Here is a 20,610-nt window from a genome sequence, read left to right as displayed (position 1 = left end):
TTAGCATGCATTTGTTCTAGAAAGGGATTTAAAATAAATTATCTGGGGTCCGTCGGGGGCTCTCTTACTGTTCCTCCGGAAGTTCCCACCATTCATATTAAACTTTTCATATTTATTCAAGTAATTTAATATTATTTATTTATTTTGATTTCGAAGCAAACATTAATTCTGGTTCTGTCTATGATTTTTTCATTTTTAGCGAATATTCAGGTCCTTTCATTTTCTGTGGTGCTGAACTCTATAAAAACAGTCCAGACTCATTTAGGGTAGCTTAATGATCAGAACCCGGTTCAGAGAGGTGGGATTTGACTGGAAGTTTGTGTGTTTAGAGGAATCCTGCCTGTGGTGTCTTCAGGTCCACTGGATGAGTACATGCTGCCATATGAGGAGGAGGTTGGTCAGCATCCATCGCTGGAGGACCTGCAGGAAGTCGTGGTCCACAAAAAGATGAGACCTGCCATCAAAGAGTTCTGGCTCAAACACAGCGTGAGTTCTGACCATTCCTGGTAGATTCTCAGCACTCCTAGCAGGTAGCAGATCTTCATGAAGATCATGTTTCATCAGTGATCTCAGAGAGCTTGAACATGAACACATGTTCTTGTTAGGCAGAGAATTTTCTCCTTAACCGGTTCTGTTTAGAACCAGTTCATCAAAGAAACAGAAAATCGCCTTTGGTGTGGGCCTTTGGAAATTTTAGTTCCGCCAACATCTAAACGAATCATCTCCAGATGATGTAACAGTTTCTCTCACACTAAACAACTCCATGGATGGAAAGAAAGTTCTGATGAGGACTGGGAAAATTACAAAAACTCCAGTGGAACCAGCGAGGACCAGCGAGCAGGAATGTAGCCGTTGGATCCTAACTAGATGTTTGCTTTTAGACAAAAGACATGTTCTGCAACAAGATGTTGAGGAACGTGGAAAAACTGAAGGTGGTTGTTTTCTTGTTCTTTGTGGGATTGACCCAGTTTGTTTCTGACTGGAAAAAGATCCGTAACCATTTGGAAGGAAGGTTTGGGAGTGGAATTCCTCTCAAATATAGATCTTCTTAATGGGAGGAAAATGGGCTTATCAATAAGAAGGTGGTTCTTATGGGTGGTTCTGGCAGAAATAGTGCTCTGGGCTAGCCCCAGTCACCCACCGGCCTCCCAGTACAACCAGAACTAAACCCAAAAACCTTTTATTGTTTGTAAACTGATCCAAAACATTAAAGAACAAAAATGTTAATTGGATCTACAGTCCTGCTGGAGAAGCCGGGCTCCTTCATGTTTTCTTATTTATTTATTTATAGGATCAGATGATCCATAAACTTCCTCTTCCTTCTCAAACCAAATCCTGGTCTGCCAGCCTTTGGCTTCAAACTCCAGAAAACAGAAATTGTTCTGAAGAATATCTCTGCCCTGAGATGTTGCAGATGTCTGGTACTGGTTCTGGAATGTTCTAATGTTTGGACCTTCTGTCTGCAGGGTCTTGCTCAGATCTGTGAGACTGTGGAGGAATGCTGGGATCACGACGCCGAGGCTCGCCTGTCAGCCGGCTGCGTGGAGGAGAGAATCTCCCAGATCCGGCGCCACACCACCAACATTGCCCCGCCTACCTCTGACATGGCCATCACCGTGGTAACCAACATGGAGCCGCCGCCAAAAGAGTCCAGTGTTTGAAGAGGACCGGTCCGCGTTCTTCATGTGGTTTCCTGTCTCTGTCTCAGCACCCACCTTCAGCTACGACTCAGTGAATGCTCTTCTGTCGTTCTTCTGCCCTCTGCTGGATTCTTGATGTTATCTCGGATCTCGGAACGTTTCTTTGCTAAAATGCTGGAGACAGGAAGCCTTAAACCTGATGTTCTCAGATTTTTTTCATGGACTTGTTTTGTTATTATTGGGTCACATGACCTTTTCGCAACCTCAGACAAACCTTCGGATCCGACGGGTTGAAAGAAAGTAACAGAAAGTGAGATCAGAAGGAAAACTGAACATCTGCTCTGGATTAAAGCTGACATGAATATTGATCTGATTGGATGCCTGAGCTCAGCCAATCAGAGTTTGTTTGGCCAGAAATAAAACTCCTCAGGTAACCTGGACCGCAGAGGTCGGCTGGGAGTCAAAGAGGGGGTGTGGCTTATGTCAGCTGTGGCTGGTAAAACCTTTAGTGGGCGTGGCTCAGAAAGGTGCTGAAACCAGAAAATGTTCCTTTAAAAATGGTGCTAGACCTCATGGTGCAAATTATGTGTGTGCGTGTGTGTGTGTGTGTGTGTGCGTGTGTGCGTGTGTGTGCGTGTGTGTGTGTGTGTGCGTGTGTGTGTGTGCGTGTGTGTGCGTGTGTGCGTGTGTGTGCGTGCGTGTGTGTGTGCGTGTGTGTGTGTGTGTGCACTCCCGTTTGTGTGGCTGAGTGAGAACCGTTTGTTGTAAAGTGAGGACATCTTCACGGTCCTCACTTGCTATTTCACTAAGGGTTAGGACTAGGACCAAAGTATGAATTGAGTTAAGGCTAGGCTTAGGGTGATGTATGTACTGGTACTGGTACTGGTACTGGTTAGGGTCAGGGTCAGGGTCAGGTCATAGAAAGGGTTGAAAATAAATGGAAGTCAATGAGAGTCAATGCAAGATCCTCACAACATATAGGAAGACAAGTGTGTGTGTGTGTGTGTGTGTGTGTTATTTACTGAACTTGCTGATTGGCTCATTCATCTGCCTCCGTTTTTACCTGGAGGTCAGTGACAATCCTGTGACCTTTGGCCTCCAACAGCGCCACACTGTGGTTGATCTTCTCAAGAACACATGAATGAAATGAGCTGCAGCTTGATGGAAATCAGGGAATACTCTGATGAACAAATAATCCCAGTTCTACCAGGTACTTAGAGCCTGCAGCGCCACCTGCTGATCACTACACACAGCAGTTAATTTACACCACTGCAGCTTTGGAACCAAACCTAATGAAGGTTTTCCATCCAGAGTTCTGCTGCAGATTTCCATGAAAGTTGGATGGACCACAGCTGCTGTTTCACACATTCCTGCTGCAGCAAACACTGCAGCTGATGACATGTGCAAAAGTTCCCAAAGCATCATTTCTGTGCTCTGATTGGCTGGAATGAGCAGCTGCTTTCTCTCCCACTCACACTGAGTATGTCTCCAAGCTTGAGAGTTTCAGGGGCAAAGGTGTCTCTTGTCCATCTGGGATCATAGAGCGCTGCTCAGCTGGTCCCTCAGTCAAGGTTCTGGAGACTGAATCAGCTCTCATTTTGATCCTGAAAAGGAAAGCTCCACTTTGTTCCTGATGTTGATGATGGCTGCAAAACAGATCTCCATCTTCAGGCAGGAAGTCAGAAACTAAGTGTAAATGGAGAAGCTGAAGGACTTATATCAACTTTCCTGGAACACGCGATGGTTCTGCAGCTTTGTCAGATGAATGGTGGCTTTCCTGGTTTAACACCAGTCTGGTTTCTACAGAGGTCAAAGGTCACCAGTGTCCTCTCTGTCCCTCTCTATTCTGTTGCCTTTAACTGGGACCAAACCTGAGGCAAGTGGCCGTCACCTCCAACTCTTCACGTGTTCCTGTTTGTTCTAACACCAACCAGAACCTGTGTTGTTGTTCTGTTTGTGTCCCTTCTGTGTTGCCGTACAGCTAACAGTGAATGTGTGCCATGATGATGTCTGTTTTCCTCTGGCTGCGTTGGACACATGCAGCTCTGCTCTGGAATCCGAAATGACTGATGAACATGTGGATGAAGGAGGAGCTGCAGCTCAGATCACCTCAGTACCTCAGAAATACCTCAGAAGACATCTTCAGTCTTCAACCTGCTGCTTTTCTACTTTGTTAGTCACAATGTTTCTACTGTTTCTTCTATTTTTAGGATTTTAGAGGATTTGAAAGTTTTCCATGTTTTGAATCTTACATCTGAGAGAATCCTGGGCTTGACTTCCTCCATCATCCTCTTCCTCCTCTGGCTCAGTTCAGCTTTCCTCTCCATTTTCCTCATCTCCTCGGAAAGATTTGCTGAAACTCTGTGGGGAAGTTTTCTGTAGGAGGAAACCTTCAGACAATCTGAGGACAACATTTCATCAGATTGTGCAATGCTGTCACACCTAGCTTGACCTCATTCCAGTCTTAAGCCAGAGAGCGTGTGCTGCTCAGTGATCAGGATAGCTACAGTTAGCAGTCCAAGCTAAGAAGGTACGTTAGAACGCTGCAGCAACATGTTGGCTAACAGAGGCAGGACACTCTGGCTGAGGGCACAAACTGTCAGAAATACTGAGCAACACGTTCTCACCGCAGCTATCAGAACTTCTACATGTGGAGCAGCTATGTTGGTTTTTAAGGTCAGAGTCGATGGGGAACCTTTTATTTTCCAGGTCTGAACTCTGACCTCAGGGATTCTCCAGCTGCTTCTTTCCCACTTAGACGTCAGAGAGTTTAGAAATGGAAACTGATCAGCCATCACTGACCCGGTTGATCTGGTGTTTCCTCGGCAGCAGCATCACTAACAGCGTGGTTGGTAGTGCTGAAGGTAAACAGCAGGGGGAGCTGTGGGCAGTGTTTCTGGTGTCTCCAACAGTTCATCTGAGGTCACCATTTAAAGTTGGATTTTCAACAAACGTTCAGATGTTTCTTTCAGAGACATTCCAGCATCTGTTTGTTTTCTGTGATGTTCTTCTGTTTCCTCTGTTGGACACATGAACTCAGACCTTCAGAGACGTGATGTCTACACATGGAACCACCGTCACCATTAGAACCAGTGGTGGAACCAATCCAGATCAGGGACTGATGGGATTGTAGCCATGCTGTGATTGATAGGAGGGGTTTCCCAGGCATCTTACCAGGCGCTCATGGAGAACAAACTGCTGCTGTTTGTAAAGCAGAGATGAAAAATGAAACTTGGAGGTTTTATGATGACATCAGAGTCACATGACTCTTTCCTGCTTCTGCTTCCTGAAAACAGGAAAGCGTTTTCCTCCCACGGATGCTTTCTGGCATAGTTGCTTCTCTGTTTATCCAAAAACTATCCGGAAGGATTGTCCAGAGCTTCAGATCCACCTGGAGGAGATGAGGTCTAGGAGAGAGTTGGAGGACAGGTTGAACTGAACATAGAGGCAGCCATCTTTATCAGAACCAGTCCTCCTCCACCCTGTCCTTTATGTTGCAGAACTGAGCCATAAACTGGTTTCCATCGATTAAAACAGCAACTTCATCTTTTTAGATAATATCTGCAGAGAGAGGAAGATGAAGGAAATGCAGGCTGACAGGAAGAAGCAACATTTCACAAAATAAAAGCCTCTCAGCAGATGTTTTCCATCCTGCTATTAAAATCTCCCAGTTTGGATCAGATGTTTGGATGATATTTCTGTGACATCTGATTAAAATCTCCTTTCTTTGTTCTGTGGTGGTTTGTAGATGAGGAGCTTTTATTGGTTGAGGCTGTTTGTTTCTGAATAAACTGGTTCTATCTTCCTGTGTTCGGGATCATTGATCTATAAATGTCTTAGTTTTTGTTCTGCACACAAACACAGCAGCTGTTACAACATCTGTTCACACCAAGCTTTCCCTTTCTGCCAATAAGAAATCCAGGCTCTGTTGTTTTATTTATGATTTAATTTCACTAAATCATTTCTAAAAGGAGTGAACAAAATTTCTTTTCCTGACGTTTATTCCAACGATCACTGATCCTACCATTAACAGTCAGAGTAAACCTCAGATTTCTCTCTGAAAGGTCATCAAATTCTGCATCTCTGACTTCGTGCTTTAAAAACATTTCAGGATCAGATGGACAGTTTACTACTGTTTCAAAGAAAATCTAAGCTGGTATTTGTTCCTTTAGTTTCACCACCGAGTCCAGAAGGAGTTCACTGAGGCTGTAAACCAGACTTTCTGGGCTGAACCTCATGTCCTAGTGTTACCCATACACCTGTCTTCAGGTACAGGGTCAATATTCTTCTGAGAAATGAAGCTGATGTAGGATCAGTTCTCTGATTCCTCCAGTGGAAACATCTGAGACCTAATGTGATACCAGTCATCAATCGTCCAGCAGATGGCAGCACACATGATTTATGATTGTTGACGAGGAAGAGGAAGAACATGGTCGCTTGGTTTAGTTCTCAGTTCATTTTAAACTCAGATAATTATCAGACATAATAAATGAGCCACCATGCATTAAACTACACATTAAAACTGGGAAATCTGAATTTATTTGACATCCTTTTCTGCTTATCATGTTCATTAACAGACATCAAACAAAAAAACACTTCTAGACAATAGAGAGGTTACTGTGAAATTCAAATGTTTTAAATAGAGAAAATATTTCCATGTGTGAGTGGACCTCCAACCTCTAGTGGACCTCTAAGCTCTTCATCTCCCAGTGGTACTGTTAAAGCACCATGTTCTGTGCAGATGTTTCTTCTTAAAGTGGAAGAATAAGCAAAGCATGACTCCATCGTTCATTTTTCACCACAGTTGGTGGATTTAATAACAATCAGCTTCATTGTTGGAGTTGTTGGTGGGGGGCAGGTGGTCTGCTGGTGTGAATGGCTACTTTACAAACCTGCAGCATAATTATTATTATTAGTCATAGTATTACTGACCAATATCCTACACAGCTACCAACTTGTAACTGGGAGCCTGGAGATTCCCAGTTTATCTTCCTCCCACTGTCTCCCAGTACAACCTTCTTATTGCCAGATGTTTTTCAGCAGATTTGATGACGATCGTCTTGTTTTCTGCCGTCTCATGTCAGATATTTCTGCTGCTTCCAGGTTTTCCTTTATTTGATTAATTGTTCTGACTGACAGTTTTCTTGAAATGACTCCTCTCATTATTTGTTAGTTTCCAAGCATGGAGTCCACTTTCCTTTTCCTCTGCATTATTTTGAAGATCTTTGTTCTTGTTCTGCTAAATCACTAAACTGTGAAAAGTTAAGTAAATTAATGAGTTGCTTTAATTTAAAGATGTACACAGAGACTATTTTCATGTAAAAACAAATTAGCAACTACAGTCTTAATAAAAAAGAAATGTCCCCATTTCTGGACCGTAATTTTTTTAGTAGCAGAAAGTAAACATTTCTAAAATAATTGAAATATATATCCTCAAGTGAACAAAAACCCACCATAGTTTCCAGACTGTCAAAAGGGAACACAGTGAACACAGATGGCCCAGTCAAAGTCCAGACCTGAACCTGATAGGAATGCTTTGCAGAAAACAATGAAATCACATAGAACTATAATTAGGCTTCTGTAGATTATCTGATTGCAGTCACTGTATCCAGAAAGTTCAACAGAGATATTAACCTAAGCTGTGCTTTGGTGCCTAGATGCTACAACAAAACCCCTCTGGACCTGTAGAGGTCTCCTGACCTCAAGCATGTCGCCTCCTTCAGCATCAGTTTAACTCAAAGATACTTTATTAATCCTAAAGGGAAGTTAAGGTCATAACTCATATCATTCAAGTTTCTTCTAAGAGCCGTTGTAGATGCTGATGGCTGTGGGCAGGAAGGATCTCCTGTAGCGTCTGTCTCACAACAGATCTGAAGAAGCCTCTGACTGAAGACACTCTGTTTTGTTCAACAGTCTCATGAAGAGGATGCTCAGGGTTCTCCATAATGTTCTTGATTTTTTCTCCAGAGGTTCCAGAGGAGTCCCCAGAACAGAACCAACCTTCTTTATCAGCTTGTTGAGCTTTTTTAAGTCCCTGGTTCTGATGCTGCTTCCCCAGCAGATGATGGTAGAAGAGATCAGACTCTCCACAACAGACTTATAGAAGATATTCAGCATCTTGCTGCAAACACCAAAGGACCTAAGCTTCCTTAAGAAGTACAGTCTGCTCTGTCCCTTCTTGTAGATGGCTTCACAGTTGCATCTCCACTCTAGTCTGTTGTCCAGGTGAACACCGAGGTATTTATACTCCTCCACCACCTCCACTTCTTCTCCCATGATAGAAATAGTTTTTGACTTATTCCTGTTTCTCTTAAAATCTACAATCATCTCCTTTGTTTTAGTCACGTTCAAAATGAGATGATTGTTTCCACACCATGCCACAAAGTGGTCCACCACCTTCCTGCACTCAGCTTCTGATCCACCAGATGACTGCAGAGTCATCTGAGTTTCTGCTGATGACAGTAGTCCAGGAAGTCTGAGGTGAACAGTTCTCCCCTGCTCTGTTAGCCTCTCAGTCTCATTCAGGATCATTCCCACGTCCACCTGGTCAATAGTTGAAGGATGGATCTGTTCAGTCCCATTGATACAGACCCAGTGTGATCTGATCCAATCATTGGGGATCATAAAGAACAGAGACAGGGTCATTTCTTTCTGGTCAAAGGTAAATTAAAACCTAACAACCCTACTGTCCACCAGATTGCAGCACACATCTACCGCTGAGTTTTTAAAATAGGCTAATAGACAGTTCCATCACAATTTATTATATTTATTTATTATTAGTGTGAAAAACTTGCTTTAGAAGTGATTATAAATTAAAAGCTGCTTCAAATCAGCTTCATGGTAAATGCCGTCATAGTGAAATACAGTTAATGTGAACGCAGATTAAAATCTGACCCATGGAGATAAGATCAGTCCAGATCATCTTCTGTGGGATGTGAATAATATGCTAATACGAGACTTATAAGAGGTGGCATATTTAATAAGTTATTATGTGAGACTTTATTATGTAAACAACCCCGAATGTTTAGAAATGTCCAACTTTGATCATTTTATTTGAAGTGAACTTTGAGGTGGTTCTGATAGAACTCTGGTAAACAGGCTGGGATTCATCTCTGATATGAAGTCTGGGTTCGGCTCAGATGGACAAGAGAGATCGACCACAACCAGCTAAAAGGAAACTAATCAGCTAAAGAGTCCAAACAATTTAAGCTGTCATTTGGTTTTATTACTTTATCTGCTTTTATTTAGGACGTCGGTGGCAGGAAGTGACGTGACATAATTTTAGGCTGATGCTAACAGGTTTAGAAGATGTCTGAAAGTTTCAGAGTTTTAAACAGCTCCCTCAGGGCTTGGTGTCATTCGGGCTTCAGAGCGCTCCTACAGGGGAACCAGGCTCTGAGCTGTCCGCGCAGCAGGCGCTGGAGGTCGGATACACACACAGGTACTGCGCGTAGCTGCAGCTAGTAGGCTAATGTTAGCAGCTCTGGTCAGGTTCCAGTCAGATCATCGGTACCTGGATCAGAATCTCCAGATATCCTGACAGGATGAGAACCTAAACATGTTTAAGACTTCATTAAATGGCTGGACTGTCTCTATGTCACATTAAACAGTTGGTGATTAAAGGTTAACTGACCTTTTCAAGGTTAGCTTCAGTTCTGCTAGCAACAATACGTCAGCGCGTCCGCCATATTGTGAAAGGCAAGTTCTCCTTGGAAACCAGTTAGAACATATTAATGAATGAAACGCTAAAATTACATGATCGAATTTTGATAAAATGGTTTTATACACAATATAAACTCATTCTAGAAGTAACGTTCATGATCCTCGAGACAGAAAACGATGTTCAAATGTGCTTTAAGTGACCTTATTTTACCCGAGGTAAAAAACTGTTTAACAATTAGTTTTTAACTAAATGTTTTATTATGCTTTAAGCATCACAAGCAATAATGTTTCCATTTATCTTCATGACTTATTAAGCTATAAATACTTTGCAATTTTTTGTTTTTGATACAACATAAAGTAAAATAGGATAGTTTAATAAGAACATAAGTCAACATGTAGGGGAACTGATGAATTATTAAATCTGTTACTTACAGAGTAGAGAGGGAAGAATAACAAAAAACTGAATAACAAACATCTGAAATATGTTTAAATTATTATGAGTACATTTGTTAATATAACACAAATACTAAAGTATTAAGAGGACAGATATGCTGTCAGCTGGGACCACCTTTTCTGAAATAAATTGATAGTTATGTTGAGTTCCTGTGGGGCTGAAGGCTTATACCAGAATACGGTGATCAGTTGTTTAGCTACCGGTACAAGGCTCCCTAGGAGGTACTGCAAAGACGAGGGGGTTTCATTTAATATAAATGTGTGAAATATTCCTAATTTCCTCCTTGAATGTTTCAATCATTGGGGAATCAAAAAAGATGAGAGATCTCCAACCTGCCCACACTGTCTCCAGCTCAATTTTGTTTTAGTTTAATCAAATTTAGAAATAATACCTGGAGCCCTGAAATATCTAATATTCACTTTCCAGCAAATTTCCATCCATGTTGTTTTCCCACTGCTGATCATCAATCATGGTCCCAGGACCGTAGTTGCCTGCTAACATTTATAAATATTTGACACATTTTCTTTGCTTTCTGGTCTTTATGAAGAACTTTTCCAAAGCTTTAAGAAGTGATTATTCTTTAAACATCGTTTAAAATCAAACCATGCTTCTCCTGAATCGGGCCAAATGTCTTCAGAATCTCCCCTTCAAACAAGTCGTCAATAAAAACGAGGTTTTTATTTTCCCGTCTCGGAACGCTGAGTCATGTTGCAACGGTAGAAAATCTCTGAAGTTTTCAGGGAACTAGATATGGACCCGGGAGCCTTGATATTTTTTCTAAGAATGCTTAGAACCTCTTGGGTCCATTTCATCCATGTATTTGTGACTGTATTTGTTCCATATTTGGCTGAACTACATGCGAAGGCCTGGAGTGAATATTTAAATAAAGTCTGTCGGAGCCATTCCACCACCCCAGTTTCATTTAGCTTATTGCTTTTGTCAAAATATACAATTTCTCTGTGGATGTAAAACATTTTCTGGTCTTTCTGATGTCACATCAAGTTGGACTGTTTTTAACTGGTTTCATTATTAAAGAAAACGTTCCTTTCTGTTCACCATAAGCAGCCTTATCTCTCGGCAGGAGACGTCCTCAGAAATTCAGGTGAAGACCTGCTGCTCACTAATTATTGCCTTTCTTGGTTGAAATGTAAAAAATATAAGGGATTTAATTTTTTTAATACCTGGTGTCTTATGTCTGTGTCGATTTTTATCAGAAACAAAATTCTTGAAAATAAATGAAAAGTGTGAGGGGTATGAATACTTAGGGCTGAACTGTAACATTTAGTGACCCAGACTAAATCAGCATCAGTGGATGTGGTTCCCTTTGTCTGAGGTTCAAAATCCATTTGAAATGTTCTCAGTTCTTCAGCTCTGTTAGAACTCTTGACCTCTGAACTCTGCTGTGTTCATATCAGCTGCAGGAACTCCTCGGCCACTAGAGGGCGTCAGAGTGTTAGATCTGACCAGGTGAGCTCTGCTGGCTTTCTCTGTCTCCTGGCTGCCTGGGCTTTGAACCTAACATCTGTCTGAATGTTTGCAGAGTTCTGGCCGGTCCGTTTGCCACCATGATCCTTGGAGACCTTGGAGCTGAGGTGATCAAAGTGGAAAGACCAGGTGAGCTGGATGTGGATCTGTTGGGCTGCAGCTGAAGGATTGTGGGAAACCTGATGGTTTTAGATGTTGGCTGTGTTGAACAGGTGGAGGTGACGACACCAGAGCCTGGGGTCCTCCGTTTGTTTCCTCAGAGAGCGTCTACTTCCTGAGCATCAACCGGAACAAGAAGGTAACCCTGTGAGAGCTGTGGACCTCAGGGTCCAGCCTGAGATCCGATAATAAACAAGCCGAACTACTGAATGATGAACCGAACCTGAAATCGTTCAGGTTTTAGCTTCATCTCTGGTCTAAAAGTTCCTTCTGATGATGTAGAATCAGAACCAGCAGGTTCTGCTGATAAACTCTAATAATCTGTTTCAGAGCATCGCTGTGGACTTGAAACATCTGAGAGGAGCAGAGATCATCCAGCAGGTACCATGCTCTGGATGTGTGTTCATGCTGTGTGTGTGTTCAGCTTGCAGGTGTGTGTGTTCAGCTTGCAGGTGTGTGTGTGTTCAGCTTGCAGGTGTGTGTGTTCATGCTGTGTGTGTGTTCAGCTTGCAGGTGTGTGTGTGTTCAGCTTGCAGGTGTGTGTGTTCATGCTGTGTGTGTGTTCAGCTTGCAGGTGTGTGTGTTCAGCTTGCAGGTGTGTGTGTGTTCATGCTGTGTGTGTGTTCAGCTTGCAGGTGTGTGTGTGTTCATGCTGTGTGTGTGTTCAGCTTGCAGGTGTGTGTGTGTTCAGCTTGCAGGTGTGTGTGTTCATGCTGTGTGTGTGTTCAGCTTGCAGGTGTGTGTGTGTTCAGCTTGCAGGTGTGTGTGTGTTCAGCTTGCAGGTGTGTGTGTGTTCAGCTTGCAGGTGTGTGTGTTCAGCTTGCAGGTGTGTGTGTTCAGCTTGCAGGTGTGTGTGTGTTCAGCTTGCAGGTGTGTGTGTTCAGCTTGCAGGTGTGTGTGTGTTCATGCTGTGTGTGTGTTCAGCTTGCAGGTGTGTGTGTGTTCATGCTGTGTGTGTGTTCAGCTTGCAGGTGTGTGTGTGTTCATGCTGTGTGTGTGTTCAGCTTGCAGGTGTGTGTGACGTTCTGGTAGAAAACTTCCTGCCGGGGAAACTTCCTCAGATGGGTTTAGGATACGCTGAGCTGAGCAGAGTGAATCCACGGCTGATCTACTGCTCCATATCAGGTACTGACCCACCTGGACCTGGACCTGGACTCAGCCTGTTTCACGGTTCTAAGGTCCAGTTATGATCCAGTTTCTACATCATAACTCAGTGTTAAAGTGGCTCTGATCTGAGGTTCTTTGTGGCATCATCTCCAGGTCTTCATCACAGCTCGGGTTAAACTGCTGGTATAGCATAAATCTAGTGGACTCAAACCAGAACCATTGGTTTCTGTCCAAATTATGTCTGACGTCCTGTTAGGAGCCAACCTCTAAATTCCAGGATTAGTCCAGTTTATTCCTACAGATTCTTGTGAAATCCCAAGGAACGTTTCCAACTTTGAAACGCCCCAGAAATTTGCAGCCTGAGGTGGATCTTGTTTTGCTAGAACTCTTTGGATCCTGTCAGTTCCGCCATCACAGAGCCAGTGATCCAGGTGTGTCTGTGTGTCATCAGGTTACGGACAGACGGGTCCTCGGGCTCAGAGTCCAGGATACGACTCCATCGCCTCGGGAGTGTCGGGAATGATGCACATCACTGGGCCAGAGGTTAGAGTGCCTTTTTTATCTTCTAGGATCAGATCGGATCAGAATCTGCTGCGATGTTCAGTCCTTCTGTAGCTGAGATTCTCTGCTTCTGTCTGAGCACCATGATCAGGTCAAAGGTCACATTTATAGCCGATGATCCATACTTTACTTGGATTTAAAAGAAAAGTGAGCTAGAAGGATCTGAAATGAGTTCAGATGATACGTTGCATCATCAGTTCGTTACACAGCCTGAACTCCCATGATTCTTTGCTGTTGTAGGATGGAGAGCCGGTGCGTCCAGGCGTCGCCATGACCGACCTGGCGACAGGGCTGTACGCACACGGAGCCATCATGGCCGCCTTGCTGCAGAGACTGAAGACGGGGAGAGGAGTTCACATCGACTGTAACCTGCTGTCTTCTCAGGTAACACTTCCTGTCATTGATGTCACTTCCTGTTTGCCAGAGAACAGTGTTGCTCATGAGTTTGTCTGCAGATCCTTCTGGTTTTATCTGTCTTTATGAATGTTCTCAGCTCCTGCTGGAGAAGAATATAAAAATAATATAAAAACACTTCAATCTCTTTTATAAGGAAATATAACTTTGTCTTTTATTCTGACCCATTTCCATAAACTAAGAGTCTGATCCACATAAAAAGCTCTAATTAAACATCTTTAAACCAGATTAGCTTTAAACATCCCCCTGCTGGTGGACGTTATGTATTACAGGCATGTAGACGCGCTTCCTTCCAGGACATCATGAGAAGATTGTAGAAAATTAGAGTGGAACTAATGTGTAGTTATCCAATGTTATGACCCAGACTTATTTCTGCGTTACACATCAACAGACGAGCGTTACCGAGGCAACAGGACAATGCCCAGGCATTTGTGTTACGGTCAACAAACCAATGATGGGCTCTGTGAGAAAAAAGTGTTTCCTGATGATGACAACGACGATGATGTGTCGCCTTGAATATGTCAGTTTGATGGCGAATGAGACGAAGAGACGTAGAGGAATCCGTATAACCTAGCTGGGACCTTCTGTGTCCGGCAGCTAAAAACGTCCCCCTTAAATGAAACCCTAAATTCAGTTTCAATTCAGTTTATTTCTATAGCGCCAATTCACAACACATGTCATCTCAAGGCTCTTCACAACAGTCAGGTTCATACATTCCAATTAATCGTAATCATTGAACAGTTCAGTCAGATTCAGTTATTTATTCAAATTGGATAAAAAGTTTTTCTATCTAAGGAAACCCAGCAGATTGCATCCAGTCAGTGACTTGCAGCATTCACTCCTCCTGGATGAGCATGTAGAGACAGTGGACAGTCACTGGTGTTGACTTTGCAGCAATCCCTCATACTGAGCATGCATGTAGCGACAGTGGAGAGGAAAAACTCCCTTTTAACAGGAAGAAACCTCCAGCAGAACCAGAACCAGGCTCAGTGTGAGCGGCCATCTGCCACGACCGACTGGAGGTTTGAGAGAACAGAGCAGAGACACAAAGAGAACAAAGAAGCACTGATCCAGGAGTACTTTCTATGGGAAGGAAAAGTAAATGTTAATGGATGTAGCTCCTTTAGTTGTTTCATCTAGAAAGAAAGAACAGATAAACTCTGAGCCAGTTTTCAAGGTTAGAGTCTGAAAGAGAGAACATAGAATTAGTTACAGTAGAAGCTCAGTCAGTAGCCATGTCTAGGAGAGAGAAAGGGTTAAACACTGAAAGACAGGGTCATGTGGATCATCGGTAGAAGGTGAGCATTAAGTTGTTGCCAGCAGAAGCTCGGACGATGCCCCTCTCCAGAAAGTTGTCACAGGTAGACACAGAGTCAGGCCAGGTGTAGCTTCTAGGAAGAGAAAAGAGAGAGAACATAAAGTTAAAAGCTGAAATAACAGCAAATAATGCAAAACTGGAGAGTAGTGTGAGAATGTAGCGAAGAGGGTAAAAGTGGTCGTTATGTCACCCTAAAATGCTCCATGTTGAGACTTTATACTTCCTGTTAGACCCACAGGTTTTTGGTAAGATAAACTGATGACATCACAAGCAAGAAAATGACATCATCAGCTGACAATCAGAGGGGAACTGCTCTGAAACGTGTTCTCTAGCGTCTCCGTTTCAAACAAATACTGTAAAATCCTTCATTACTCTTTCTATTATAAAGCAGACGATCTGAAGACAGAAAAATGAAAAGAACAAAAGAAATGAAGTTAAGGCTGATCCAAATCTTCTACTGAAAGGGGGCTTGGTTGAAACCTGGATAACCATTGGTTACTTTGGTTGGTACCAGACGTCTTGGTGCGCCAACAATGATCACAAGGTCATCGTGGAACGTCTTGCAGCTGATGGATCCATATCACCCCTCAGTGGTTTGGGCACAAAATGACCAAACCACCAAAGGATGGAAAAGTCTGATGACCTGGATGAACTGGAGTCATCATCAGATCAATTGAAATAAAGTTGCTGAGATTGGTTTAGGTTGTCCTCCTCAGAAATGACCAACCATGATTCTGACTCAGTTCACCAAACAGCTTCATGTTCAGTTTGGTTCCGGATGATAAAATGAAACTGAGACTGAAGTTAATCCTGAAGTGCTTCCAGATCTTCCTGTTGCTGCAGCTCCATGTCCTGCTTCAGTGTTGTGTTCATGGCCTGTAGGTGTACCATCTCCTTCCAACCCGATGCGTTCCTCATCAGCCTGAAAGCATCCCAGACTCCGACACAGACGGGACCAGATATGCTTCTGGACTCTGGGTTATGTTGGATTTGTGGAGTCAGGACACCCTGTGTGTGTTAGAGCTGCTTTAAACCTGACTCACAGTTGGATTCTTCATCCAGGTCCAGGTTCTCAGCCTCTCGGGAAGAGCTCTGAACATACTCCCTGATTTAAACAAAACCAAGGGACGGATTCTGGGATTGTTTGAGGCTGCATGGTGCCGGTCCTGTGGTCCATTCACACGCAACATACCAACAATCCACCTCTGCACCGCCCACATGTCCCAGACAAGTTCTTCAAGGAAGAGCAGCAGCAGCCACAGGAATGCTGGCCACAGCGTGACTCCAACAGGAGGGTCGGAAACAAAGCAACATGCTTCAAGAGGACGGCTGAAGGAACTCTGGTGGATTTAGGAAGTCTTTGCTCGCTCTGATGGAGCTTCTGACGTTCTGTTTGGAGCTGCTGGAACATGTCAGAGTGATTTTAGTTGTTTCTTTGCACCATGTGACATCATTTACCCTCCAAAGGTTACAGGAGTTTCCTAAAATCCTTAATGAAGTTCAAGATCAGTTGTTCTCCAGATGGTCTGCAGCTCTGTCAAAATGTTTCTTTGGACTTTGGCTGCTTTTTCAGTTCTGGTTCCTGAAAGAGGTTTTGGTTTGTTAGGTCACTTCACCCCAACCCATGACTCCTTCAGGAAGTTGAAGCCTCCTGAACCTGAGAGATGATCCAATGTTGAGAAGCAGGGTCCACACGAAGCCTGGAGATGTTTTAGAAGCAGTGTGTTGGGTATGAAGCTGCTCAGAGCAGGCTGTTGAAGATGATTACAGCTCATATCTCCTGGCTGAAGCTCATTTTTCTCCTTAATGAGGACTCAGATTCAGGTTCCACATGTGGAGTCCTTCTCAGCTGGCAGTCAGAACCACTCCAGCCTCTGTTGTGGTATCTCCAGTTTAAACAGAAGAAAATGTTGGTTTGTTCAGAGCACTGATGGGCAGAACCACCCGGCTGAGCTTCATGCGGACTGACCCGTCATGGTGGTGTTAACGAGCACCTCTGATCATTTCCTTTTAACCACTGAGATTTTATCATCTGGTCCAGAACCCGCTGCAGAAATATGACAACAAACACAGTTTCACATCATGAAACAATCAGCTGGTCTCATCAAGCTGGTCCGATGGACCCCAGAGAAGGGCCCTACTCCAAGCTTCAGAACCGATCCATTTCTGACAGCCAACATCTTCAGTCGGGTTTTTCTTAGAAGGAAAGTCTTCTGAGCCAGATTGGATCCAGAAGATAAAACCAGACTGGATCAGAACCAGACTGGATCAGAACCAGACTGGATCAGAAAATAAAACCAGACCGGATCAGAACCAGACTGGATCAGAAGATAAAACCAGACCGGGTCAGAAGATAAAACCAGAGCAGGTCAGAACATAAAACCAGACCGGGTCAGAACATAAAACCAGACCGGATCAGAACATAAAACCAGACCGGGTCAGAACATAAAACCAGACCGGATCAGAACCAGACTGGATCAGAAGATAAAACCAGACCGGGTCAGAAGATAAAACCAGAGCAGGTCAGAACATAAAACCAGACCGGGTCAGAACATAAAACCAGACCGGATCATAACATAAAACCAGACCGGGTCAGAACATAAAACCAGACCGGATCAGAACCAGACTGGATCAGAAGATAAAACCAGACTGGGTCAGAACATAAAACCAGACCGGATCAGAACATAAAACCAGACCGGGTCAGAACATAAAACCAGACCGGATCAGAACCAGACTGGATCAGAAGATAAAACCAGACTGGGTCAGAACATAAAACCAGACCGGATCAGAACATAAAACCAGACCGGGTCAGAACATAAAACCAGACCGGATCAGAACCAGACTGGATCAGAAGATAAAACCAGACTGGGTCAGAACATAAAACCAGACCGGATCCGAACATAAAACCAGACCGGGTCAGAACATAAAACCAGACCGGATCAGAACCAGACTGGATCAGAAGATAAAACCAGACTGGGTCAGAACATAAAACCAGACCGGATCAGAACATAAAACCAGACCGGATCAGAACCAGACTGGATCAGAAGATAAAACCAGACCGGGTCAGAACATAAAACCAGACCGGGTCAGAAGCTCCGAGAGTTTCTGTCTGTAGTAAAACAAAGATGACAACTGTGTTTTGTAGGCTTGACCGGATCCGATTCCAGGTATCATCTCAGGGTCCTGATCAAAGCTCAAACTTTGATTCTACGTTTCTGTAACTCAACCAAAACTTGTAGAGACTTAAAAGAACTTTGAATTTCATATAAAAGTAACAGTGACTTAAAAGGTTTTTTTGTCCTGTGAGTTTTAACTCATCCTTTTTTCACGGAGCAGTAGATTATTTAGGGAACCAGAGTAAAACTCTGGGCTTTGAACCAGCAACCATTATGGCCTCTGTGGAATGCAGATGCGCTGCTCTCTAACCACTAGGCAACCAGCTAGCAGTTATAAATCCTGCCTACTGGTAACTTGACTAGGATTCGTAGTGACTTCAATAAATGGGAATCTACAGAAAACATTTCGCTTGTCTGAATTTATTTAACAGAACATTACAACAAAACTCGGCCTCTAACTCAAACCAAACTCCAAAATTTGGTTTTCCTGCATTTCAAAACATAAGTTAGCAGAACGTTTACCTGTTGCATTGACCTACAACTTAGAGATAGAAGTACTGACAACTCACTCATGAATACTACCTCGGTTTACTGGACTGACTAAAGATATTGTCCCTAATATATCACACTTAGTTTTTCAGGTTTTCACAACTGAAAATGGGTTTTCATCCCAAATAAAGGAAGCTGTTTTTTTACAGTGTGGGACATAAATGTTCTGGTGAGGACCTCTGGGTTTTTTCCTTCCAAAATAGTCTGAACTCTGCTGATGTCCGAGGAGGCGTTGGCTCCTCAGAGATCAGCAGTCTCAGATTTTTCTGCAGCGTGTTGGTGCTAAGAGAAACCTCTGACGGTCGAAATCCTTTGAGGCTGTTTGGTTCTGATCTGACCGTAAATTGACTGAAGCCTCAGGTCCGAAGGTGGGCAGCTGGTTGTTCTTATAGAATGAGCTGGAAGGAGAACCAATCCCATCTCAGAGTTGATGTCTTTGTCCTCTGGTGTCTCTGCCAGGTGTCCTGCCTCAGCCACATTGCAGCCAACTATCTGAACGCAGGGAAGGAGGCAAAACGCTGGGGGACGGCCCATGAGAGCATTGTCCCGTACCAGGTAACATTGTCTACTGAGTACTGTTGAAAAAGAACAATCTGAACAAGTTGCTATTGCAGAATTACAGACCCATCTCAGGTCTTTCATTGATCAGAGCAGAGCAGACACACATGAATAACACAGTGACTGCACTGACCCAGGAGTACTTTCTATGGGAAGAAAAGTAAATTGTTAAAGTCAGTAGGAGCTCATTTAGAGGCTTCATCTAAAACTGAGAGAAAAACAGCTAAGCAGATAAACTCTGAGCCAGTTTTCAAGGTTAGAGTCTGAAAGAGAGAACATAGAGTTAGTCACAGTAGAAGCTCAGTCAGTAGCCATGTCTAGGAGAGAGAAAGGGTTAAACACTGAAAGACAGGGCTATGTGGATCATCGGTAGAAGTAAGTAAGTAAGTAAAATTTTATTTATATAGCACCTCTCAAGACACAGATCACAAAGTGCTTCACAACACTAATACAAAGTACAATTGGAATAATATATTTATATATGTAAAATAAAAGAAGATAAGATAAAATCAAAAATAAACTAACCAAACGCAAGCCTAAAAAGATGAGTTTTTAGCTGTTTTTTAAAAGATACCAATGAATCCACAGTCCTTATACACAAGGAGATAGAGTTCCAGAGTCGGGTAGCTACTGTTGCAAAAGCTTTATCACCCTTAGTTTTCAGCCTTGTGTGATGTACAGCCAGTAGGACTTTATCACATGACCTCAGAGACCTGGGGGGAATGTACGGATATAAGAGTTCACTGATATAAGTTGGGGCTTGACCATGAAGACCTCTATAAGTGAGGACCAGAATCTTAAACTGAGCTCTGAAATTAATGGGGAGCCAGTGCAGCTGGATGAGTAACGGTGTGGAGTGGGAATACTTAGAAGATTTTGTCAGAAGTCTAGCAGCAGCGTTCTGAACAACCTGGAGACGTTTAAGTTGTTGGCAGCAGCAGGTCAGCCGATGTTCCTCTCCAGGAAGGTGTCACAGCTAAACACAGAGCCAGGTGTAGCTTCTAGGAAGAAGAAAAAACAGAGAGAACATAAAGTTAAAAGCTGAAATAACAGTAAATAACGCAACATTGGAGAGTAGTAGGAGAATGTAGCGAAGAGGGTGAAAGTGGTCATTATGTCCTCCAGCAGCCTAAGTAGCAGCATAACTACAGAGATAGTTCAGGATAACCTAAGCCACTCTAACTATAAGCTTTATCAAAAAGGAAAGTTTTAAGCCTAGCCTTAAAAGTAGACAGGGTGTCTGCCTCACGGACTAAAACTGGGAGCTGGTTCCACAGGAGAGGAGCCTGATAACTAAAGGATCTGCCTCCCATTCTACTTCTAGAGACTCTAGGAACCACCAGTAAACCTGCAGTCTGAGAACAAAGTGCTCTGTTAGGAACATATGGACCAATCAGATCTCTGATGTATGATGGCACTTGATTACCACTGACTGATATTATGGACACACTGTCTCAGTGAGTGTACTGGGGTCAGAGGTCAAGCAGTGACACAGAGATATAAAGCGTATGTATGGTAGGAGATGCTGTAGAACCATATAACCTTAGCTATGGAGATCATATAGATGTCAAATAGAAGTGACCTGAG

The 20,610-nt window shown here is 43.2% G+C and overlaps 2 protein-coding genes across 10 annotated transcripts in view; both read left to right on the top strand.

Moving 5' to 3' along the window:
* LOC124857980 (activin receptor type-2B-like) overlaps positions 1-5,457 on the top strand; it is a 35,520-nt gene extending 30,063 nt beyond the window's left edge. Inside the window, exons 10-11 of one of the 2 annotated variants that reach the window (XM_047349640.1) lie at positions 356-486; positions 1,467-5,457. In XM_047349640.1, the coding sequence (XP_047205596.1) occupies positions 356-486; positions 1,467-1,661 (326 nt within the window). In that variant the 3' untranslated portion in view covers positions 1,662-5,457. The remainder of the gene's footprint in view (positions 1-355; positions 487-1,466) is intronic. The other variant, XM_047349641.1, reaches the window with a different exon arrangement.
* Positions 5,458-8,752: 3,295 nt separating this feature from the next.
* The window catches only part of sugct (succinyl-CoA:glutarate-CoA transferase), a 77,451-nt gene continuing 65,593 nt past the window's right edge, over positions 8,753-20,610 (top strand). For 3 of the 8 annotated variants that reach the window (XM_047349633.1, XM_047349636.1, XM_047349635.1), the window contains exons 1-9: positions 8,768-9,081; positions 11,172-11,223; positions 11,297-11,370; positions 11,454-11,539; positions 11,731-11,781; positions 12,405-12,525; positions 12,959-13,050; positions 13,309-13,452; positions 18,925-19,020. In XM_047349633.1, the coding sequence (XP_047205589.1) occupies positions 8,949-9,081; positions 11,172-11,223; positions 11,297-11,370; positions 11,454-11,539; positions 11,731-11,781; positions 12,405-12,525; positions 12,959-13,050; positions 13,309-13,452; positions 18,925-19,020 (849 nt within the window). In that variant the 5' untranslated portion in view covers positions 8,768-8,948. Of the gene's footprint in view, positions 9,082-11,171; positions 11,224-11,296; positions 11,371-11,453; positions 11,540-11,730; positions 11,782-12,404; positions 12,526-12,958; positions 13,051-13,308; positions 13,453-18,924; positions 19,021-20,610 lie in introns of all 8 variants that reach the window. The other 5 variants (XM_047349631.1, XR_007035725.1, XM_047349634.1 and 2 more) reach the window with 5 other exon arrangements.

This window comes from Girardinichthys multiradiatus, chromosome 21 (assembly GCF_021462225.1).
Source record: "Girardinichthys multiradiatus isolate DD_20200921_A chromosome 21, DD_fGirMul_XY1, whole genome shotgun sequence".
Classification (NCBI taxonomy): Eukaryota; Metazoa; Chordata; class Actinopteri; order Cyprinodontiformes; family Goodeidae; genus Girardinichthys; species Girardinichthys multiradiatus.
Note: the sequence above shows the minus strand (reverse complement) of the source record. Positions and strands in the feature narration are given on the sequence as shown.